This window comes from Aquarana catesbeiana, linkage group LG01 (genome assembly GCF_042186555.1).
Source record: "Aquarana catesbeiana isolate 2022-GZ linkage group LG01, ASM4218655v1, whole genome shotgun sequence".
Taxonomy (NCBI): Eukaryota; Metazoa; Chordata; class Amphibia; order Anura; family Ranidae; genus Aquarana; species Aquarana catesbeiana.
In genome coordinates this window covers 664,028,560-664,054,939 of record NC_133324.1, presented here as the reverse complement: position 1 = coordinate 664,054,939, position 26,380 = coordinate 664,028,560, and the positions used below count along the sequence as shown (strand labels likewise).

The 26,380-nt window shown below is 43.4% G+C and overlaps 1 protein-coding gene across 1 annotated transcript in view; it reads left to right on the top strand.

Annotated features, from left to right (window-relative positions):
- The window catches only part of TBCK (TBC1 domain containing kinase), a 458,935-nt gene that overhangs the window by 307,028 nt on the left and 125,527 nt on the right, over positions 1-26,380 (top strand). The window contains exon 23 of the mRNA XM_073601952.1: positions 17,496-17,671. Coding sequence (XP_073458053.1) covers positions 17,496-17,671 — 176 coding nt within the window. The remainder of the gene's footprint in view (positions 1-17,495; positions 17,672-26,380) is intronic.

Genomic DNA, 26,380 nt, shown 5'->3' with positions numbered 1-26,380 from the left:
CGTGAATGGCGTACCTGAAGACAAAAAAATGGTTAACAATAAAACACAGTAAACGGTAAAGTATAAAAAATTGCATACCTGAAAAGCAAACATGATAAAACATAATAACAATAAAACATTGCAGAATAGAATACAATAAAAAAGAGCAGAACAATAGAGAGAGAATAGAGAGAGAGAGAACAATAAAACGACAACTATTTTTTTTTATTTTATATATTTTTTTTTTTTTTTACACTTTTTTTTGTAACTAACTTTTATAACTGTAAACAGTTCCAGGTTCGGGTCTCTCAAAATGCGATGGCATCTTGGGAGACCCTGTGAAAGTGTGCCTAGTCTGTGCAGTGCTGTACCCTACGCTAATACTCAACTAGTGCATGGTAGCGTTCAAAACATTCACCAATGCAAAGACCAGGATTGTCAGGACAGGAGGGACAATAATAGCGGGTGTCACGCCTATATCCACGCTTGCTGCAGACACAACATCTTTTTTGGGGGGGTTCGCTGGGTAGGGGTACTCGGGAGGATATAAAGAAAATGCCTCTCATGCAGCCGACTGCATTTGGTTGGGGATGTGAATGGGGGAAGTACGGGCGCTGCAGAAGTGGTGGGTTCCCAATTAGGATTGGTGAATGCAGCAGGAAGGGCATTATGGGCACGACGGGGCTGTGTTTGTCTTCTTGGTGGCAGCGGGACACTACTTGTGCTTGCCACCTCATCAGCTTGAACTGCATTTATGGGACTCGCCACGTCACCAAGTGTTACTGCAGTGCTGGTTTGACTAAGACCGGGGTGTACTAGGCCGCTGGTGCTTCCCAGTTCACCAAAACGCTGCCAAAAAAACTTTTAGCGATCGCAGGGATCAGGCCTGACTCTGCGAACGCTGCAGTTATGCGTTTAGTGTTTTGTAAGTGACAAGGATCGATCGATACCGCACTTGGCTGGGCTGGGCTGGGCCAGGCAGAGGGGCAAAACGCAGGTGCTAGCAGGTATCTGGGCTGATCCCCCTAACACTGCGTTTTTGGGAACCCTAAACTGCTGGGGATGCTATTATAGATCTGATCGGATCAGATATTGATCCGTTCAGATACTATACCACTAAGGGAGGCGTATGCTGCGTGCGTGGGTGTTAGCGGTACTGGCGCTAACCTGGCGCTGCCTGGGGCTGGTGCTTGCCAGTTCACCAAAACGCTACCAAAAAAACTGTTAGCGATCGCAAGGATCGGGCCTGACTCTGCGAACGCTGCAGTTATGCATTTAGTGTTTTGAAAGTGACAGTGATCGATCGATACTGCACTTGGGTGGGCTGGGCTGGGCTGGGCTGGGCCGGGGGGAGGGGCAAAACGCAGGTGCTAGCAGGTATCTGGGCTGATTCCGCTAACACTGCGTTTTTGTGATCCCTAAACTGCTGGGGACGCTAGTATAGATCTGATCGGATCAGATATTGATCCGATCAGATACTATACCACTAAGGGAGGTGTACGGTGCGTGCGTGGGTGTTAGCGGTACTGGCGCTAACCTGACGCTGCCTGGGGCTGGTGCTTGCCAGTTCACCAAAATGCTACCAAAAAAACTGTTAGCGATCGCGGGGATCAGGCCTGACTCTGCGAACGCTGCAGTTATGCGTTTAGTGTTTTGTAAGTGACAGTGATCGATCAATACTGCACTTGGGTGGGCTGGGCTGGGCCGGGCGGAGGGGCAAAACGCAGGTGCTAGCAGGTATCTGGGCTGATCCCGCTAACACTGCGTTTTTGGGAACCCTAGTATACCACTAGTATAGATCTGATCGGATCAGATATTGATCTGTACAGATACTATACCACTAAGGGAGGCGTATGCTGCGTGCGTGGGTGTTAGCGGTACTGGCGCTGCCTGGGGCGACACATATCACCGCCGGGTGATCAGGGGGCTAAACCTTTATTCGGTAATAAACGGCGGGTGCCCTGACACTATAAAAAATAAACGAACTAACCAGCGTCACCCATAACGGTTATACGGTGATCAGTGGTGAAAGGGTTAACTAGGAGGCAATCAAGGGGTTAAAACATTTATTAGATAGTATATGGGGGTCCCTGACGCTATAAAACGCTGACGGCGAACCTAAATATTTACGTCCCTAACTAGCGTCACCAGCGACACTAATACAGCGATCAGAAAAATGATCGCTTAGCGACACTGGCGACAGGGGGTGATCAAGGGGTTAAAACTTTATTAGGGGGGGTTAGGGGGGTATCCTAGACCTAAAGGGGGCTAATACTAACTGCCCTATCACAGTAACTGTCACAAACTGACACCATGCAGTAATCAGAAAAAAAAAACAAACAAACAAACAAAAAACTGCTTGGTGTCAGTGTGACGGGGGGGGGGGGGTGATTGGGGGTGATCTGGGGTGTTTTGTGTGCCTGGCATGTTCTACTGTGAGGTGTAGTGTATGTGCACTCACATTGATGTCTTCTCTCCTCGGCGCCGGAACGGAAAATACCGAGCCGAGGAGAGATGACATCATTTCCTTTGCTGCTGTTTAGCATACAGCAGCAAAGGAATGTTCTGATTGGCCGGCGGCGATCGCGAGGGGGGGCCACGAACGGATGGCCTCCCCCTCACCTCCGATCGCCGGGGGACAAAAGAGGACCGCCTCGGGGACCGGGGGGGGTCCGATCGGACCCCCCACCCGCGGGAGGCAGATCGCGTGTATGTACGTTATTCTGCCTGCCCGTGCCGCCTTGCCGACGTACATCGGCGTGAGGCGGTCCTCAAGTGGTTAAAGTAGTGAGTGTACAGCTTGTTTAACAGTGTAAATTTGCTGTCTCCTCAAAATAACTCAACACAAAGCCATTAATGTCTAAACCGCTGGCAACAAAAGTGAGTACACCCCTAAGTGAAAATGGCCAAATTGGGCCCAATTAGCCATTAAGCCATTCTCCCTCCCCGGTGTCATGCAACTCGTTAGTATTACAAGTTCTCGAGTGGAATAAGGGAGCAGGTGTGTTAAATTTGGTGTTATTGCTCTCATTCTCATACTGGTCACTGGAAGTTCAACATGGCACCTCATGGCAAAGAACTCTCTGAGGATCTGAAAAAAAGAATTGTTGCTCTACATAAAAATGGCCTAGGCTATAAGAAGATTGCCAAGACCCTGAAACTGAGCTGCACCACAGTGGCCAAGACCATACAGCCGTTTAACAGGACAGATTCCACTCAGAACAGGCCTCGTCATGGTCGACCAAAGGAGTTGAGTGCACATGCTCAGCTTCATATCCAGAGGTTATCTTTGGGAAATAGACATATAAGTGCTGCCAGCATTGCTGCAGAGGTTGAAGGGGTGGGGGGTCAGCCTGTCAGTGCTCAGACCATAAACCGCACACTGCATCAAATTGGTCTGCATGGCTGTCATCCCAGAAGGAAGCCTCTTCTAAAGATGATGCACAAAAAAGGCCGCAAACAGTTTGCTGAAGACAAGCAGACTAAGGATATGGATTACTGGAACCATGTCCCATGGTCTGATGAGACCAAGATAAACTTATTTGGTTCAGATGGTGTCAAGCGTGTGTGGCGGCAACTAGGTGAGGAGTACAAAGACAAGTGTGTCTTGCCCACAGTCAAGCACGGTGGTGGGAATGTCATGGTCTGGGGCTTCATGAGTGCGGCACTGGGGAGCTACAGTTCATGGAGGGATCCATGAATGCCAACATGTACTGTGACATACTGAAGCAGAGCATGATCCCCTCCCTTTGGAGACTGGGCCGCAAGGCCGTACAGTATTCCAACATAACAATCCCAAACACACCTCCAAGATGATTACAGCCTTGTTAACCTGTATGATTATTTCAGATTTTAGGTGCTGAAAGCGGTACAATTATTTTGCATGGAAATTTGGCGTTTTATATTGTAGGTCTGTAATTCTTAACAATAACACACTTAAATCTGGTCTAAAGCCACTTTTGATGTAAAGGGACACTTTTTGGTTGCTATGGACAATCTCCAGTTTCCAGGCAGAAAGAACAGTATATATAACATAAAACTGCATGCAGGGCATAGGACAAAGCACTGGGGACAAAAGGGATGTGAAATAATTTCATACAGTACTGTAATCTGTATGTGTTATGATTTTACACTTTTTTGAATTTGCCGCCAGGCTCCACCCCGTGCGTCGCGCCGCTCGCAGGGAACGGAGCCTGGCACGAAGAGGCTTCGGAGGAGGACGGAGCCCGCAGACACAGCGTGGGACATCGCAGGATCCTGGGGACAAGGTAAGTAAAGCCACACCAGGATCCTGCGATGTAATCCCGAGTGTGGCTCGGGGTTACCGCTAATGGTCCTGAATTTTAACCCCGAGCCACACTCGGGAAAACCGCCAGGGAGGTTAAAGAAGCTGAGGGTAAAGGAGATGGACTGGCCAAGCATGTCTCCAGACCTAAACCCTATTGAGCATCTGCGGGGCATCCTCAAACGGAAGGTGGAGGAGCACAAGGTCTCTAACATCCACCAGCTCCGTGATGTCGTCATGGAGGAGTGGAAGAGGACTCCAGTGGCAACCTGTGAAGCTCTGTTGAACTTCATGCCCAAGAGGGTTAAGGCAGTACTGGAAAATAATGGTGGCCACAAAAAATATTGAATCTTTGGGCCCAATTTGGACATTTTCCCTTAGGAGTGTACTCACTTTTGTTGCCAGCGGTTTAGACATTAATGGCTGTGTGTTTGAGTTTTTTTGAAGGGACAGTAAATTTACACTGTTATACAAGCTATACACTCACTACTTTACGTTGGAGCAAAGTGTCATTTCTTCATTGTTGTCACATGAAAAGATTTAATAAAATATTTACAAATTGTTATTTCACATTGTGAGATACTGTACCTGTATGTTGGTCTGTGCATGTGGTATTGTGGGCGCGTGCATGACTGCGGGAGCTCCCTCGTGGGTCCGGCAGACTCGATGTCCACCGGCCACCCACGATCACGGTGAAGAGAGGCAGAACAGGGATCTGCCTATGTAAACAAGGCAGATCCCTGTTCTGACAGGGGACAATACTGAGATCTCCTGTTCCTAGTGATCAGAAACAGCGATCTCTGTGTTGTCCCAGTAAGCCCATCCCCCACACAGTACACACCCAGGGAACACAGTTAACCACTTGATCGCCCCTTAGTGTTAACCCCTTCCCTGCCATTTTCATTTATACATTGATCAGTGCATTTTTTTAACACTGATCACTGTAATAATGTCACTGGTCCCCAAAAAGTGTCACTTAGGGTCAGATTTGTCCGCCGCAATGTCGCAGACCCACTAAAAATCGCAGATCGCCGCCATTACCAGTAAAAACAATTAAATAAGAAAAAGTCCATAAATGTATCCCATAGTGTAGACGCTATAACTTTTACGCAAACACCAATCAATATACGCTTATTGCGATTTTTTTTTTTTTTTTTACCAAAAATATGTAGAATAATACATATTGGCCTAAACTGATAAATAAGTTTTATTTGATATATTTTATTTTTTGGGATATGTATTCTAGCAGAAAGTTATATATATATATATATATATATATATATATATATATATATATATATATATATATATATTTTTTTTTTTTTTTTTTTAATTGTCAGTCTTTTTTTGTTTATAGCACCAAAAATAAAAACACAGAGGTGATCAAATACCACCAAAAGAAAGCTCTATTTGTGGAGAAAATAAAAAGGACGTCAATTTTGTTTGGATACAGCATCACGCGACCGCACAATTGTCAGTAAAGCGACACAATGCCGTATCGCAAAAAATGGCCTGGTCATTAAGGGGGTAAATCCTTCTGGGGCTGAAGTGATTAACTGAGGAAAGTAAATATGTCCACGTTATGCCTGTGCTATTAATATTTCATGAGTTATAAAACATGCTGAAGTTTCAGAGTTATACCTGCTAACCTATCTGCAGGGATGCGTACTGGCCATCCCCTCCAACTCAGCTATTTACAACGGGTATCTGTTAGTCCTCGGGATTGCTCTGCTTGCGAGGGTGATCGTTTTATTAGGGTTTCTAGAATTAAATTGTGGATTGGATAATGGAAATGTCTTTGTGTCTGATCAATGGATTGATAAGGTCCCAGTCTCCATTAACAGTTTGTGTATTGTATAAAGTGAAGGGGGGGGGGGAATCAGAGCTCCTGGATCTCTGGTTTAAAAACAGAAAAGCTAATGACAAAAAAATGTAATTGCTGAACGTGAACAAAATGGCTGCTACACACATAGCTATTCGTGAGTCCAGCACGCATGACCATTACAACCGGATTTTCTGGACTTTTTTTTTTTCTGTACAAACTTACCGGTACAGAAAACAGTACAACATAAAAGGTATCACATAAACTTGTGATGTATCCCCCCCCCTAACTTTGCCCAGATAGGTACACGAACATTCCTACCTCCAACCGGAGGCAGTCTACCATAACAGAAGGATACAGTTACGCGACTTCCCATATGATCTAGCAGATATCCTCTGTGGAGTGGTGACGTTCTCCTCCCTCCTCCACCCCCCAGTGACATGGTTCAATTAAGGAGAGTTGCCCATCCCCAAATATGCAGTGTGCCAGTTCTTCGACCACTCACTAATTTCTAGCCCTTCAAGACAGTCTCCTCTCTGAGTTATTATGCCCACCAAGGATCCTGGGCTGTGTTCTAGTGTGATTAATCTGATGCCGTGTCCATGGAAGCCATCCCCCCCCCCCAAACCTTCTCAAATTTGTTCAGAGCCCCTCTGCTCAAGTATGTAGTCTTGTAAAAGGGTACTGCCTTGTTGACCAATGTTTTCCAAGACTCCAAAATCGGTGACGCAGAGCTCTTCCATGAAAGGATAATGCTCTTTTTAGCATAAAACAGTAACAGGGTAAGAAGGGTCCGAATGGCCCTGGTAGTGGCCAGAGGCTCCACTAAGTGTAGAAGACACACCTCAATGGACACAGGGATAGAGATTGAAGTGGCCGACCTTATACAGGAGGCAATGGCTTGCCAATAAGCTTTAATTGATGGGCATTCCCAGAAAATATGCATAAAATTAGCTAAGGGTGCAGCGCTTCTCCAGCACAGGGAGTGCTGGGTTCCAAACATCTTTGCCAGTCTAGCCGGGGTGAGGTAGATTCTGTGTAGGAACCTTTTTTTTTATTTTCATGTCTGCTAGTTGCCCTGCCACAATTTTATCAACAAAACGGTCTGGCTGATCCTGTACCCTGAAAGTCACATCATGTATGAACACCCAACCTCCATCTTTGGGCAGCCTTACTATTCCAGAGGTCATAAGGTCACCCATGTATGGCATTAATAAAATTGAAGGGGGCACAATTGCTTGTGTTTTGTTAAGGTTTCTTCTATTTAGTTACAATAATAATTTTTATTCTTTCAAATGTTCCGTATACTTTGTTTCCATGGTATATGCTGACAAAACATTGGCTAATTTTAATGTAATGTGAGTTTATTTAATTCTCTCCTTGTGTGTTGTACTTGGAGTACCTTAGCATTCCTGGTTTTGATTCAATACAAGTGATACTGAGCACAACTACAAGTTAAAGTGATGTTAAAGGTTTTTTCTTTTTTTTTTTTGCTAGGATAAAAAAAAGTTTTCATGCTTACCAGCTCTGTGCAACAATATTGCCGAGAGCAGCCCCTTACCTCCTCTTCCGGTGGTTCCCCTGTCGGCACTTTCTGCTCCTTCTTTAGCAAGCTGTGTGCTATGTGTCCACAAGCTCCCTCCTTACAGGATTTGACTGACAGCAGCAGGAGCCTGTGGCTTCCGTGAGACTAGGAAGAGAGGGTTGCGGTACTGCAGCTGGGACAGATAAGTGATCAGAGGGGAGTGCAAGTATTGCAGGGGGTTTTTTTTACCCTAATGCAGAGAATGCATTAAGGTTAAAGAAAAACGTTTGAGTTTAGAAACACTTTAACCTTTTGCAGTATATCTAAAAATTAACCTCTTGTGCTCTTGGCACAGCTGGTTGGTTAAAAGGAATCCTAATAAGCTTGATTGAACAATTACCCACTTAAGGACCAAGCCTCTTTCTGAGATTTGCTGTTTACATGTTAAAAACTGTTTTGTTTTTTTTTGCTAGAAAATTACTTAGAACCCCCAAACATTATATATTTTTTTCTAACACCCTAGAGAATAAAATGTCGTTGCAATGCTTTTTGTCACACCGTATTTGCACAGCAGTCTTACAAGCGCACTTTTTTGAAGTAAAAAATAAGACAACAGTAAAGTTAGCCCAATTTATTTTTATATTGTGAAAGATAATATTACGCTGAGTAAATTGATACCCAACATGTCACACTTCAAAGTTGCGCCCGCTCGTGGAATGGTGACAAACTTTTACCCTTAAAAATCTCCATAGGCGACGTTTAAAGGTTGCATGTTTTGAGTTACAGAGGAGGTCTAGGGCTAGAATTATTGTTCTCGCTCTAACAATCGCGGCGATACCTCACATGTGTGTTTTTGTTTTTTTTTATTAATTTATTTTACCTTTTATTTTTTATTTTTACACTGTAATTGTAATAGAAAAAAAGCATGACAAGACCTCTTAAATATGAGATCTGGGGTTAAAAAGACCTCAGATCTCATATTTACACTAAAATGCAATTAAAAAAATTAAATAATTAAATGTCATTTAAAAAAAAAATGGGTGGGGGCCATCTTCCCCTCACTCGTCTCCATGCCTAACAGGAGAGCAGAACTGATCACCTCTGCCGGCGGACCCGGTAAGCGGCGGAGGGCACCGGAACAGATAAAAGTGATCTTGCACCAAATCCGCCACAGAGACCACATTTATCTGAAAGCAGTCCACCCACTAAAGAAGAGGATACCGGGGTTATGACAGCTAGCTGCTGCCATAACAACGATACTCCTCTTCAAAATAGTGACGTAAAATGACAGCGGGCGGTCCATAAGTGCTTCTTCTACTGCTGCATAACAGCACAAACTCCCTTTTCTATTTTGATTATAAGACCCCTTTCCCACCAAGGCGCTTCAAAAACACCCTAAAACGCCTTAGCGTTATTACCGCGTTTTTACCGCGTTTTAGGGGCGCTAGTGGTAAAATTAACGCAACGCTGCAGCCGTTTTAACAGCATTTTTCAAGTGTTATTGAAGCATGTGTTATTGATGCTATCTTTCTGCTTGCATGTTTATCCTTTGTGAGATCATGTAAAATAAGCAGTGTCTTGTAAAGTAACAAGCAGTGTCTTGTTTTACTTCAAATCTTCATTTTTCTGGGATTTATTCTTTTTTTAGCACTTTAATTTAGTTTTTTTGGCAATTTGATGGTCTGTTTAATCATTCTGACCTTCCCATAATTTCGGTCCTGTTGTAGATGCTCTTTTTTCTGCTTGCATGTTTACCTTTTTGTGAGATCATGTGACTTTTCTACAGCTCAAGGCGGATTATAGGCGCTATTCAGGCGTTTTTACAGCGTTTTCAATTCATTTCAATGGAGAGGGGCGTTTTTGAAGCGCTTTTTTGAAAACCCAAAAGCTGCTCCAAAGATGCTGCTTGCAGGACTTTTCTCAACGCCCCGCCAGCACAACGCCTCAGTGTGAAAGGGTCCATTAAGATGCATGGGGAGCGTTTTATGAGCGTTTTAATAGCGTTATTTTTAGCGCTAAAACGCTGCAAAAACGCCTTGGTGTGAAAGGGGTCTTATAGTGGCCTAAAAAATGAAAGGGAGAGTAATAAAAAAAAAAAAATCATATACAACAAATATAGGTAAGGATTGAAAACTCAAAAAATAGGTGGACTTTGTGGACACATAATGAAAGGAAAACTGATTAAATAAATATAAATTTTATTACAAAGTAGTTAAAAAACATAGAAACACCCTATATGGACACAGTTACCAGTTACCCAATAATGCAGTTATAGAGGTTGGAGCTTAGGTATGAAAGTTAACTTGTAGATAAATGTCCAATAGAACAGTTTAAGCCTAAGTAAGAGGTAGTGGTCCTTTAGTCCCGCTTAGATGTCCTTACAGCTGTATCCATCTAAACGGGACTAAAGGACCTCTACCTATTAGGCTTAAACTGTCGGGCCCTACTGATAGGCCTCCCCAATCGGGTACACCTGCCACACCTATATGAAAGGATTGTTGCCCTGTCCTCCATGATTTGGAGTATCCTTTGATACTTTGTTGTAACATCTCAGGGCTGGAAGTTTACCTTTTTTGGTACCTCGCTCTCTGACGGTTTACGCCTTACTCTACTTACTAATATGATCCCTATTGTTGGCCTGGATTTCTACCTAGCTACATTTTTGGCTGATTACTTGCCATATACCAAGCACACGCATAATAGAGTTCTGCCTCACAGCGGTTTAATCAGCGATCCTAATCATTTATCAGCGTGTATGCTACAGAAACATTGGTCACTTTTGTATACGCATTGATCTGACATACATATACATCAAATTTGGAGTCCCTGTTCTTGATTGTCTGTCTAGTCTTGTGGAGTGTTCCTATACCCCTGGACAGAGGCGGCTCTCTAATTAGGCAAATTAGGCGGTGGCCTAAGGCCCCGCACTCTCAGGGGCCTCGCAATCACCTAATTTGCCTAATTGCAGAGCCACCTCTGCTGACAAACAATGCCGCTGCGGTGGCGCTGCGCTCCGGCCACTCGGCCAGCAGAGCTGCCTGAGCTCCGTGGAGAGAGAAGACGGAGCTGTGGCTGTGTCTTGGGGAGAAGGCGTGGCAAGCACTGTGTTGTCCGGGGGAGGAGAAGGGGAGGCGACTCATTACAGCAGCCGGACAATACAAATATTCCCGCTGCTCCGGAGCTGCAGATCGCCCCCCCTCACCTCCCACTCAAGTGCTCCACTGAGTGATCCCAGCACACCCGGAGGAGTCATCCGGCGCCTGACTGGTAAGCAGAGGGCGAGCGGAGGGTCCCGCCGGGGAGGAAGCCTCGCCAGGGCTGTACTGGAGCTGATAGAAGGGGGAGGGAAGAGAGAAGAGCTGAAGAGGTGTCCAGGTCGCCCTGGGGCTGTCAATCAGTGCGGGGGTGTCGGGATTCGGGGCTCCAGCTGCAGGGAGAGGCACATCTACCATGCCACAACCCCTTCTGCAGCCAGTCACCACTATCATCACTATCATCAGAGAGAGCCAACCCCTCACCCCTGCTCCTCCAGCATCCCTCAGCCACAGCCACTTGTCTTTATTTCCACCCCCTGCCCCATCCCCTCCACTCCCTTCTTCTGGATAATCAGTGCCACAGTCAAGGCAGCTCAGTCCTGTGCCAGCCTGCCAACCTATGATTGACAGCCCCTGACCCCTCCCTCCACACTGCCATTACCCCCACCTACGCAGGCCTCCACTGCGGGTTCAGGACATCCCAGCCCAGTCCAGTGCTGATCCTCAGCCATGGTGGGCCGGGTGCTCTTCATCCTGCGCTGGCAATGCCTGCTGATTGGCTTCTCCACTGCTATCTCCTTCACCGACACCAGCACCGAGATAGAGAGCACCGACACCAGTACCGAGATAGAGAGCACCGACACCAGCATTGAGATAGAGAGCACCGACACCAGCACCGAGATAGAGAGCACCAGCACCGAGATAGAGAGCACCAGCACCGAGATAGAGAACACTGAGACCAGCACTGACATAGAGAACACTGAGACCAGCACTGACAGAGAACACTGACACCAGCACTGACAGAGAACACTGACACCAGCACTGACATAGAGAACACTGACACCAGCACTGACATAGAGAACACTGAGACCAGCACTGACATAGAGAACACTGAGACCAGCACTGACAGAGAACACTGACACCAGCACTGACATAGAGAACACTGACACCAGCACTGACATAGAGAACACTGACACCAGCACTGACATAGAGAACACTGACACCAGCACTGACATAGAGAACACTGACACCAGCACTGACATAGAGAACACTGACACCAGCACCAAGATAGAGAGTACTGACACCAGCACTGACATAGAGAACACTGACACCAGCACTGACAGAGAACACTGAGACCAGCACTGACAGAGAACACTGACACCAGCACTGACAGAGAACACTGACACCAGCACTGACAGAGAACACTGACACCAGCACCGAGATAGAGAGCACTGACACCAGCACTGACATAGAGAACACTGACCCCAGCACTGACTGAGAACACTGACACCAGCACTGACAGAGAACACTGACACCAGCACCGACAGAGAACACTGACACCAGCACCGAGATAGAGAGCACTGACACCAGCACTGACATAGAGAACACTGACACCAGCACTGACAGAGAACACTAACACCAGCACCGAGATAGAGAGCACTGACACCAGCACTGACATAGAGAACACTGACACCAGCACTAACACAGAGAACACTGACACCAGCACCAAGATAGAGTACTGACACCAGCACTGACATAGAGAACACTGACACCAGCACCGAGATAGAGAGCACTGACACTAGCACTGACATAGAGAGCACTGACACCAGCACTGACAGAGAACACTGACACCAGCACTGACAGAGAACACTGACACCAGCACCGAGATAGAGAGCACTGACACCAGCACTGACATAGAGAACACTGACACCAGCACTGACAGAGAACACTAACACCAGCACCGAGATAGAGAGCACTGGCACCAGCACTGACATAGAGAACACTGACACCAGCACTAACACAGAGAACACTGACACCAGCACCAAGATAGAGTACTGACACCAGCACTGACATAGAGAACACTGACACCAGCACCGAGATAGAGAGCACTGACACTAGCACTGACATAGAGAGCACTGACACCAGCACTGACAGAGAACACTGGCACCAGCACTGACATAGAGAACACTGACACCAGCACCGAGATAGGGAGCACTGACACTAGCACTGACATAGAGAGCACTGACACCAGCACTGACATAGAGAACACTGACACCAGCACCGAGATAGGGAGCACTGACACTAGCACTGACATAGAGAGCACTGACACCAGCACTGACATAGAGAACACTGACACCAGCACCGAGATAGAGAGCACTGACACTAGCACTGACATAGAGAACACTGACACCAGTGCTGACATACAGAACACTGACACCAGTGCTGACATAGAGAACACTGACAGCAGCACCGAGATAGAGAACACTGACATAGAGAACGCTGACACCAGCACTGACAGAGAACACTGACACCAGCACTGACAGAGAACACTGACACCAGTGCTGACAGAGAACACTGACACCAGCACTGACAGAGAACACTGACACCAGCACTGACAGAGAACACTGACACCAGCCCTGACAGAGAACACTGACACCAGCACCGAGATAGAGAGCACTGACACCAGCACTGACATAGAGAACACTGACACCAGCACTGACAGAGAACACTAACACCAGCACCGAGATAGAGAGCACTGACACTAGCACTGACATAGAGAACACTGACACCAGCACTAACACAGAGAACACTGACACCAGCACCAAGATAGAGAGTACTGACACCAGCACTGACATAGAGAACACTGACACCAGCACCGAGATAGGGAGCACTGACACCAGCACTGACAGAGAACACTGACACCAGTGCTGACATAGAGAACACTGACACCAGTGCTGACATAGAGAACACTGACACCAGTGCTGACATAGAGAACACTGACAGCAGCACCGAGATAGAGAGCACTGACATAGAGAACGCTGACACCAGCACTGACAGAGAACACTGACACCAGTGCTGACATAGAGAACACTGACACCAGTGCTGACATAGAGAACACTGACACCAGTGCTGACATAGAGAACACTGACAGCAGCACCGAGATAGAGAGCACTGACATAGAGAATGCTGACACCAGCACTGACAGAGAACACTGACACCAGCACTGACATAGAGAACACTGACACCAGTGCTGACATAGAGAACACTGACAGCAGCACCGAGATAGAGAGCACTGACATACAGGACACTGACACCAGCACTGGCATAGAGACCACTGACACCAGCACTGACATAGAGAACACTGACACCAGCACTGACATAGAGAACACTGACACCAGCACTGACAGCAGCACAGAGATAGAGAGCACTGACACCAGCAGTTTAAAGTCCCTAATGCAATTTATACAGTTAATTTTTTTATAGATGTAATTATTTTTCCCATTATGGGCGTGAGTGGGGCCTCATGTCTAGGTTTTGCCTAAGGTCTCACAAAGCCTAGAGCCACCTCTGCCCCTGGATACAGGTCCACCAGCACCTGTCCAGTATTGTCCTGAGGAAGCTAATATCTAGTGAAACCCTTCGATGAGCAAGTGTGGAAGCGATACTGGATCAAATTCTTTCTATTAGATGTGTATCTATAAGTTAACTTTCATACCTAAGATCCAACCTCTATAACTGCATTATTGGGTACCTGGTAACCGTGTCCATATAGGGTGCTGTTTGTACGTTTCTATGTTTTTTAACTACTTTGTAATAAAATGTATAATTTTTTAATCAGTTTTCCTCTCATTATGTGCCCACAAAGTCCACCTATTTTTTTGAGATTTCAATCCTTACCTATATATGTTGGATGTTGGCATGGTGAGGGTCCTCCCTTCCTATACAACAAATATTATTTGGAACCATCTTGAAAAATGTTTGCTGTTGAAAAGCTTACTTCCACTGAAATTTGTTCTGTCCAGTTTTCATATGAAGAAGAAATTTGTTTTTGAGACTGACACTGCACAGAAGTTCTTCAGTCACTTATAGTGCATTGAAAAAGAGGGCTCTGTCAGGTGGTAAGGCTGTTGTCCTCTGAAAAGCGGGCCATGGTGGATCGCATTTCATAGGGTGTTATAGCTGCGGCTGGCAGGCATTCCAGAGTTGCTACTCTTGCCTTCTGATGCCTGGTTTTTACTTGTTTTTCTTAATTTAGTTGTTGAACGACAATTTTGTATTGCTGGACTGCGCTGCCACTGTGAGTCAGGTGTTTGGCTCGCGGTTGCGGTACTGACCCATTGATCTCAATGTGAAAGTTTGACAAGCACGATGGAATGTCAGGCTTTAAAGTTAGAATTCCTGTGTGAGGCCTCTCAGCCTGCTTTGAGGCTGCCATTGTGAAAGAGCACAAAATGTTTTACTGCATTTTGATGACCACCATTTAGCTAAATTTGGGAAAGATAACAAACAACTTGGTATCAAAATTATAAAGCAGTATACAATGTTTTCCATAAGTTAGTCAGGTTCATTAAAGCAGAGGTCCACCCACCGATGCAAAAATTAAAAGCCAGCAGCTACACATACTGCAGCTGCTGGCTTTTAATAAACGGACACTTACCTGTCCTGGAGTCCAGCGATGTTGGCACCCCGCAGCTGATGTTTCCATCAGCTGTCGGGTGCTGCCGCCTCCATTGTGAGGAAGGGAACCCGGCACTGTAGCCTTGCATGGGCGAGGCTCCGCTCCTCTCTCCTACTGGCCCGGCGGTAAAAGGGAATATCCCTATATTGATATTCTATATAGTTTGAAAAATTAAGTGGATAAGGGTTCTATATAACAGTTTCACCAATATCAAAATTCTTAGCATTTTGGTTTTAGTTCTCACAGGTAGCATTTACCTTGATTATCATTTTGACTCTTATTTATAAATGTGGATTTACCTGGCACAAATCCAGTTTTGCCCACATATTTAGTTTATAACAGGTAGCTGGGAAGTGAGAGCGAACCCTGGAGACTGACCATCTTTGATTGTCTCACTGATCTTGCCCAACATTCTGCCACAATCTTAATCTTCCTTTTAAGATTAGGATAACCATGTGGATTTTATATCATCTAAGTAAGGCATGTACAAAGTCCGGCCCGCGGGCCAATCGTTTTGAACGGCCGCCTGGTTATTTGGACATATATATCTTTTGTGGCTCCCAACGATCTCCCAGAGCTGGCGCCACACAAGATATATATGCTGGCTGCCTTGGAGGGGACAGGGAGGAGGCGAGACGAGTGCCGTACACACAGGAGAATTTCCTGTTTACACGGCAGCCTCTGTAATAGGTCCCGTCTCCTGCGCTGCCATTGGACGACTGTTCTGTCCATCATAGGAGGCGGGACTTTGTATTAAAGAGGCCGCCGAGAAAACAGGAATTTTTGACGCTTGTCCCGCCTCCCTGCCTGTCCCCTCCAAGGCTGCAGATCGATGGGCATCAATCAGGCTGCACTGATGGCAATGGTGAGTGCTGCATTCCTGGCAATGGTGGGTGCTGCATCCATGGCAATGGTGAGGCTTCATTCATGGCAATGGTGGTTGCTGCATTCCTGGTAATGATGGGTGCTGCATTCATGGCAGTGGTGGGTGCTGCATTCATGGCAATGGTGGGTGCTGCATTCATGGCAATGGTGGGTGCTGCATTCCTGGAAATGGTGGGTGCTGCATTCCTGGAAATGGTGGGTGCTGCATTCCTGGCAATGGTGGGTGCTGCATTCATGGCAGTGGGAGTGCTGCATTCATGGCAGTGGGAGTGCTGCATTCATGGCAGTGGGAGTGCTGCATTCATGGCAATGGGGGTACTGCACTGATGGCAATGGGAGTGCTGCATTCATGGCAATGGTGGGGCTGCATTCATGGCAATAGGGGTGCTGCATTCATGGCACTTATGAGGCTGCAGATGGGCACTGACCCTTATTTTGCTTCACAGTTCTTTATTTAAAATGTAAGTTGTTTTTTTTCCTGAAACTTCCCTCTTAAAGTGAAGATGCGTGTTATACGCTAATAAATACGGTATATCCATATAACACGCCCAAGCTCATCTCTTTACTCACACACAGCCACAAAGGCAAGATAATTCCTGTTGGGAAGTGTATTAGTGCTCGAACGAACACGCTTAGACCGAATTTTAATGGTTCAAAGAATGTCAGGCAAAATGGTCGGCCCTCACGCATGTTCACTTCATCAAATCTGGCCCTCTTTGAAAAAAAGTTTGGACACCCCTGATCTAAGGTGTTGATTAATAAATACAGATTTACACAAGGAGAAAAGTATATTAATTTTGCAAAGTGAATTTTCACTTTTCATTGGAATATTAACTTAGCTTAGAGGATGTGGAGAAGATGAATTTTGCAAAGAATATCCGCTCATATGCAATATGAATAGAATTTTAAAAAAGATGAATTTTTGCTTGCAAATAATTGGATGGTTGAAGACAGCAGCACTTCAACGCTTTCACCAAGCTAAGGAAAAATTCCTGTGCAATGTGGAAATTGACCCCCATAGTGCTGTTTAAAGCACTTTGTGATTGGGTAAATCATAGAAGTGTAATATCAATCTAATTTTTTATTCTGTGCATGATATATATGTTTTTTTACTAAGTTTTAAAGAGTTGCATGGTTTCCAACATATTTCTCTATGTCTGTCCAGAACACAAGTTTAGGTCATTTATAAAATTTTAATTAAATAAACTAAAATACTATGTTGACGTGATTGTTGAAAACCTTTCAAACATTGTTATTTAATAATATTTTGCTTCATATGCCCACAGAAATCGATATTGAGCGGTGTGTCAGAGAGTCAATTAACCTTTTCTGCTGGACACCAAAGAGTGCCACTTATAGGCAACATGCACAGTCACCAAAACCAGCAAGTGAGTGCAATGGCATGAACAAACCCCCAAGTAACTTTGCTGTGGACTACCAGGACTCCTCCAAAACTGACTTGGTATGTCTGGGTAGTAAATACCTCTTCTTATTCAGTTGTAAAATAATTGCCTATTCTTTTAAGGAACATGTTTCTTCCAAAATCAGGTGTGTCTATACACCTGTATATAGTATAGGTGCCTTAAACATCCTTATACAGCTTGCATATTTTTATGATTGTAGATTAAATTAGTATGCCTTTTAAAGCTGTTAACTCTCCTACAAAATCATTGATAATGTGAAATTTTGCTGTGAACTCTGTAACAACGTTTTAATAACACCTTGTTTAAATACAGCATATCTTATAGCATCTGTTTAAACCTAATATGCCACTATTCTTGAATTTCTCTCGGATAAATTGACTTGTGTAAATGAAAGGATAAGGTCACCTTTTGTAACCTGTAACATGTTACAGGTTACACTCATATTCAGGATGTAACATGTTACAAATCCTTCGGCCCTGAACCACCCCAACTCCCCGATGAGACAGGCGGCGGTCGATCTTCTTCCCCAGCTCTCTGTCATTCTCTGAAAAGAACGTGGCTATGCAGGGCTTCGATCTGCTGATTGTGGGTGCAATGCTTTTCAGGCTCCCAACAAAAAAACAAAAAATAATAAATGCACATTTTTTTACCTGCAAAAAGATGTGCATTTATTTTTTCTTTTTAAAAAAGGTGAACTTATCCTTTAACTTGTATTTCCTAAAAGTTTATAACATTTGTCATTATTAGTCCTGTTAAGATTTCACTTTTATTTTATAAAAATACTGCGTGGATTTGGTATTAAATATGGGGACACAACATCCCAAAAAGATCATGAACATTTCAAGAGCAACAATATGGACTTTTAAAGGTGCCCTCAATGATTAACACTCTGTACAACACATTGACAATGTTGCCAACACATTGCAGTGACGTAGCCCATTCCACCATGTAATTCTTGATTCATGTTGGGAATTTAATTCAGATGCCCTAGTGAAAATGTAGTAGCCCCTGCTTGTCCTCAAGCTATGAACTATCTGTTCTTTTTGGGTTACCATCAACAGTTATACACAGTGTATTACATTTAGCACCGATACATCTTTTGGGCCTTGATTGGTTCTCCTTATGCCCTCCACATCTGTGCGTTGGATACCTGTCTCTGACCAATCTGGTGACACCTTGGGGTTCCCGTTATCTTCTAGTCTCTCCCCCTTCTTTCTTTGGAGTGATTTACATCTGGATACTGCTCAGTGGCTATTAACCTCCTGAGGAAGCAGACTGAGATTCCTGTGAAACATGTTGAGGATTCAGAGCCATATTTGAATTGAACAACATGCTTTGTTAAGAGTTATTGCTCTTATAGATACATATTTTTGCATTGATGTAATGTATGTCTATAATGATCATTTCATAGTGGGCTTTGCTGCTTTGTAACAAGTTTACTCTACTGGTATCATAGTTGGACTTTGGCTAGTTTTTATTGGTAACATTAATAAAGTATGGGGAGTAATTCTCCCAGTTAATTTAAAAAATCTGTTGTACACTGCATTACTCTTTGGGACACCTTAAAAATCCATATTGTTGCTCTTGGACTGTTCAAGATTTTACATATGATGATTAATTCAATGTTACGGGTCATTGGAGATTGTGTAAAAGATTTTGATGGTTTTGACAAGACTGATAATAGTATATTAGAGTGTGTACCTTGTGTAAGTAAGAAGGGTGAGTAGCCTACTCAGCTTTAGATGAAGTAACTAACTTTGTTAGTCAAATAGTACACGACACAAGATCTTTAGTCTTTAAAGTATAACTAAAGGTAAAACTTTTTTTGTTTTGGACAGAGTGGAGAGGGATTAGAACACCTGTCAGTTTTTATTGCTGTCTTTTCCCCCGTTAAGGAGATTGATCCTCTCTATTTTTCTTATTTACCATTATCATTAAAAGTGAAAGTAAAAGAAAATCCCAAATTTTGGGTTGTCCCCAGAAAAGTAATAGAGGGTAAATCTTCCAATGGGGATACTAGTTCTAGTGACCTGGTGGTCCTCAAGGAATTCCCCTATTTTGCAGGGATTTCCTCTCACTTTGTTTGGCTATGAGACAGGAAGTGAAGGGATATCTCCCCAATGGGACACAGATGCTCTAGCATGGAGCAGGAGGACTGCCAACCATTTAATGTGCTGCCATTTTTCTGGTGGTTTGATGTAAGTCTTTTGCATCTGATGCTACTGTGCCTCTTTTTCAGCCGCTTCGCTGAGTGTGTGCTCATTTTCTTACTTTGGGCACATTTCTCAAGGTTGGCACCCGCAGCTCCTAGCTCCATACTGTACAGCAGAGTGATCTTTGGATGCCTGCCTGGATTCAGCAGACTTTAGTGTCTGAAAAAGAAGGCTTGATCCTTCTTTCTCCATAGCTGTGGAGGTCGTGAGTACCCCTTTGGGGACACTTTTTTGCACTACATATGACAGATCACAAGCACAGTGGTAAGATGTCAGAAATGCCTCAATAGCTTAGATTGAGCATGTGACTCTGGAGGGGGTGGCCCTTTTACCCTCGATTTCATGAGCAGAATTTCCGACCTTCTAGAGGCTGCTCATAACAGGGTGTCAAGTGAGCCCATTTAGTCTTTTCTTCCTGGGTCAGTCTCTGGCATTAGTTTTGCTGCAGACACTGTTTGAGGAGGATGTACATGAGGAAGATCCCCTCTCTCCTTCTGAGGAATTGGATCAGGATAAGTTGCCTTAAACTAACATTTTATCCAGGCTGGATGATATTTCTACCCATGTTAATGTTGTACAGTCTTGTTTAGTGTTAGGGCAGCCTAAGTCTCCTTACCCCAATATCTCCCACATTGCATCTCCACAACTGCCCAAACTTGATAAGATCTTCCCAATCCACTTTTAGAACCCGTCCTATACAGTGACTTGCTTCAGTCTGAAAATTTATTTTCTTTTGTATGTTTTGCTCAGCAATATCCTATTAGGAGAAACATTCATAAATGTCTCAGACTGGTACACAGGTGTGACCTGTGTTAAGTCTAGGCTGATACCACCTAAGGTGGGTCAAGTGAGTGGATAAAATAAACTGAAAAGATGTCCAATAGTGAAATAGTGAAAAATGAGTGGCATATATAAAAAAATCCACACAAGGTGGTGATGCTGGTAGACACACCAAAGTTCTATGGCTACGAGAAATCTTCTGTACATATGGCATCTACAGTGATAATATTCATAGATATTCTTTCATGCTTGAATGGAAAAGCTATCCGTGCACAATCCACTGGTGTTCATGCTCACATTGCCCTTACCTTAAGGGGCTTAAATTAAAGCCTTGTAGACAGTGCTGGCTGATGGTGGAGATGCCTGTTCCCAAAGTTGCCGGATGGCACTAGCTGGCTTCAAATGGGTAGATGTCCGTGACAACTCCTTGCTGGATTTGGTTCAGGATCCTGGACCTCGAGCCAAGAAGACAGGAGGGAAAACAAGGGGGCTTCCAATAGTGTAGTATAAAAAATCAGTTTTATTAGAGTAAAAAACAAAAAACAAAAAAAAACACACACTGTGCATACAATGCATACAGTGACACACAGTATGGCGGCGGACCGCGGTTCACAGTTCCCAAGTCAAATGACGAGTTTGGCCCATTTTGGATTTGAAGACTCTCACTTTGTTCCTGTTGGTTCAAATTTTCCATATGGAATCCGCCAGGTTGTCAATGCCTCCCTCTTCCCGGGGCGTTTTCTGACTTCAGTAGACATCCAGGATGTTTACTTGCACATTCCTGTCTTTCTCCTTACAGTCCTAGCAGCATTTTCTTGGGGCGATTAGCAATACCACTTCATCGCTTTTACCCTTGGCCTGTCCGCAACCCCCTGGGTTTTTTCCAAGGTGCTTGCTGCAGTCCACTATAGCCAGCAGCACTGATCAGTGGGATACCCCCACCCACATGAAGAATGTGGTCTTTTTTTTTTTTTTTTTTCAGTCTGTTGGTTAAATGAAAAAAAAAAAGATTATATGAGCTGCCTAAAACTGCTGTTCATGATAGACAGTCTTGACACCAGCTACCTGGTTAACTAATACATTCAAAATAAGTTATTGCTGGAATAGTGTCTTTTACTAGGAAAGAGTTTTTGGATCTACATTCCTTGATAGATAATGTTCCTTTTTAATCTTGTGCCAACCTCTTTCAATCATACTCCTGCCTTCTAGCTAGAGGACTACTTTTATTTAATTTTTGAAACATCAAAGGCAGACTGTGCTTCCTTGAACAACTGTACCTGCCAACTAACAAAGCAGAGGTTTATTAAACTTCTGGTGGGGGAGTCTTCCCAAAGTGATTTCACACATGCTCTATTGGGTATATAGAATTTGCCTCATTATCTTACTTTGATAAGAGTAAATATTCAGCATTATTTATGCTACTGTTAGCTCTCACATAAATCATTTGGTATAAATAGTTTTAAAATTGACTTATGAGATAAAGTAGATTAGAAAACATGCAACGCTTTGTCTTTGAAAAGTAATGCAGTAGTACTATTTACAATTAAAAAAAAAAATATGTATGTTCTTTAATTAGGACCATTTTCGGGAGTTATATTGAGGCTACCTTCCTACTGTGTGCTGAAGAATAATACATATGGTGTGTGTACATATACTGTGTGTATATATATATATATATATATATATATTTATCTATCTATATTTGGAGGGGAGGGGGGGTGAGCATCAACCCTCTTTCTTTTATCTGTGTGGTTATTTTACTGTTGTCTGTCACCTGAAATAGAACATTTTAACATTACACAGCGAGTTTCTCAGTTGTCAGCACTGCTGTATTTATCTGATGATGGTTCCTTGATGAGAAGCATTGTACAGGAATTTCAAACTACTTCGTAATTACTACTGTTTATGTCTGCTTTCACAAATATCACTTACTTTTACTAGCGTTCCTCTAAGAACTTTTATTGCAAGTCATTGTCTGTTTTTGTGGGTAATTCTAGGCTCACCCATGCAGGGGTGCCCTTAACCTCCCTGAGTTATAGCTCTGCATTGCCCCTGCTTGCTGACCCACTCACCAGTGAAATTACCAGAACAGCACTCTAATTGGCCAGAATTACAGCAGAGAGGGGGAGAGGCCAACTTAAAGGCCAAGTTCACCTTTTTTTTATTTGCCAAAATCCAGCTCCACTATGTACCACTATATCATTAATGTACCTCGGTTGCAGAAAATGACAAGCTTTCCTTGATTTTGAGAACAGGGCCTTACTTTAGCCCTTGCTGTACTTCTTAGAACGCTTGAGAGACTCCCTGGAATACAGACAGAGACAGAGGAACCAGTAAGACACAAGAAGGAGTTTACCAGCTGACTTCATTAGCACACCTTCACTCATCAACTACGTTTTCACAGCATCCCCGGCATCTCTCCCTGTGTGCATTTGCCTGGCTTCCCCAGGGTCTCTTCATATGGGCTCAGGCTGCATGTGCATGCTAAACTCCCTGGGGCTGCATGCAGCCCACATGACACCCCTGATGTAGTGCAAGGGCCTGACTGATTGGATATAGAGTGATTGGATAGATGGTGTGTCCTCCTATTATATAGCTTTGGTAAATCTAAAGGAGATTGTGCAGAAATTTTACAATTAGATTGTATAGTGTATGGCCACATTTATACACCTAAAATAACCTAGTTGCGCTTTCAGTGTCATGAATTGTTAGCGGCACACCAACCAAAAAAGCAAACACACATTTTGCCACATGAAAAAACAGGTGACAAATGCAGTAAAAAAAAAAATGTGCTCCATTCCAAAATATCCCATGAGCTACTGTCCCACATGTAGTGCAACCCAGTGAAATTAACGGGCTGTCCTATGTGTGCCATTGGAAAAACAAGCCAAAAAACATGCGCTTTTACTACTCTAGGTGAAATTGGTGCATTTACACAAGAACAATAACAGTCCATTGACATCTGTGTGTTTCCCAAAGCATGGCAAACCACACAGAAAATGTGCGCTTTGCCATGCGTTTCAGAAATGCTGCAAATGTGCATCGTGTTTGTGTTGACAATACATGATAAAGGCACCCCAAGTGCGGCAAACGCATGAAAAACTGCGGTAACGCACTATGCTTCAATCCAAAAAAAGTTCTGAAGCTTCTCTGGGGCGATTGTTGTGCAAAGGGCAACCCTATGCGTGATGAGTGAAAACACTCCAAAACACCCAAACAAACCCGTGTGGGAATGTGAGTTTTTGGCATGTGGAGATGTGAATGAGGCCTGACAACTGAGTGTCTCCGTCCACTCCCTCCTATGTACTTGTATAAAGCTGGCCATACACTATGCGATCTCTGTACAATTTCCTTTAGATTTACCAGAACTATGGAATAGGAGGACCCACCTGACCAATTCATTCAATTTGCATCAAATCAGGCATGCCCTTGTACTACATAGCTGATAAGAGATCTAAAGGAGATCGATTGTGTAGGAAGTGGGTAGAAGGTAGTATTGTAATGAGGGAAGTGTGGTCCAGAGTGGTATCACACCTTCTTCTGTGATGCAACAAGGAAGTGAAGATTTCTGGGAGATTACCTAACAGGAAGTGAAGGCTGATATAGTAATGGAATCTGAAAATTCTTTTAAAAATTCAAATAAATTGACAAGATGTTAAACCTCCTGTGTATAAGGTAAGTGAGAGAAAAGTACATTGGGATGGCTGGGCCAGAAATAGCATTAGAAAACGCTTTTCTTTATTATGAAAACTGAAATTCTGCCCAAAAAGGTAAATTTATCCTTTTAAATTTGGAATGTGTATCAGTTAATATACTGGAAAGTTTTTCACTATGCTTAAAAGATATGTGCACTTTCAAACATAGTACACTGATCCTTTTTGCCTCCCTGCTTACCTAATCTACACCACCCTCCGAACATACATACTTACCTTGCAATCTAGCCTGCACCCTCCACAGTTTTTGTGCTCACATCCCAGTCAATTTTAAGTGTGCTGGCTGCATCTGTGCAGTATCTTTTTATAGCACCTAATGGAGTCTTCCCAGGTATAAAATGCTTAGGAGTGGACCCTATAAAAGTTACTGCACAGGAGTGGTCAATGTACTGAAGATCAGCCAGCTAGGATGCAAACAAGAAGTGGAGACCATGACCATGAATGCAAGGTAAGTTTGCATCTGGGGTCTACTTTCGCTTGGGAGGGCGCAAAAATTATGTTTTTAATTTTTATTGTTATTTGTGAAAGCAATTTTGTAATGCAAAAGAGCTACCCACAGGTCCTAGGACTCATTAGTTCACACATTATAATATCTTCTGAAAAAGAATGAAGGGCTCTAAATCTGTTCTAAGTTTAACAATACTGTACATGCTTTATATACCTTTAACAAATGACTTTGCAGGTGATTGCCATAATTCCTGAAACAGTTAATTTTTGATAACAGTGTTGAGACATTCTTATTCACTGTCTAACTCTATAAACTATGCCTTCAAAAAGTCCTCATTTTTCTATTCTCAGGACAGGGTTCAGCTTCATTTTATCCATAAATAATAATGGAGCGATCATTTATGGATTATGTGTAATGTATTCCTGCCTTTTTCCATGCGTTCAGCTATTTGATGGGCTTATTGCTGTTCCCGCAGTGTTGCTTGGAAAGTAAGATTTATTGAAATGAGACGGAAACGATAATAGAATTAATGGAGCCATGATTCCCTGTGGACGTGGCGCATCGTTTTTTAATTCATGATAGTGAACTGTGTCATTGGATTCCCAGGGAGTGAATGTAATTCAGGGTAAACCATTTCAGCAAGCGTTGTCATATAATATAATATAAATGTGAGCGTCCAGCTAGGATACACTGCAAGGATTGCTTGGCCATTAGGCATTCATACTATCATATTGCTTTTTTTCACTGAAATTGCTTTCTTCTTACTTATCCCTGTGGACTCTTATTTTTACTTATATTTGGTATTGTATTTTGTTTTCCTTGAGTTTAGCATTAACTTTTCACAATTTTTTACCTTTTTTTTAGCCTGAATTTGTCTGAATAAAGACAGGTCAAATCTGCTAGAGAACACAGATTCAGGAATCAGATGAATATCAAATTAAACTTTTACATTTGGGCTTAATTAATAAGCCTGAAAGGACTGCTTAAAGTGCATTAACCCATAGCTACCAAACAAATTATTTATCACCAAAATTTAGGACTCATATCTGAGGGGTGGGACCCATTTAACACAGGCGCAGTGTGCCCTCCATTATGGTTCACATAAAAGAAACAAAATATGATTAAATATGACAATCATAAGGGCCCATTTACATTTTTGCTATGCGTTAAAGGCTCAGTGTTGCAAGGTTTCCTGGGTTCCAAGCACCACCATTTGTAGTTTACAGGTAGATTGTCCAGCACTGAGTTATCTGACCAGGACTCAGCATCATTAAAGGTTTGTTGAATCAAGATGCAAACTTGGATTACAGGTATTATTGGGTTTCATGACTTTTCCAAGGTTGTAGTAAATCTTGAATAGAATCCTCATTTCAGTTGTTGATTTCTGTTGTCTTGACACAAAGAGTTTAGCAATAATATTTTTAAACTATAGGAAACTATATGCTTAGAAGTAAAATAGTTGCATAACTGACTACATTATTGCATATTGTACTGTAATGTAACATTTTGTGCAGTTTTGTAATCATTTTATAATCAGATTATATTTTCCCAGACTAGGCAACTTAAAAGGCATGCTGACAGATGGCATCATAA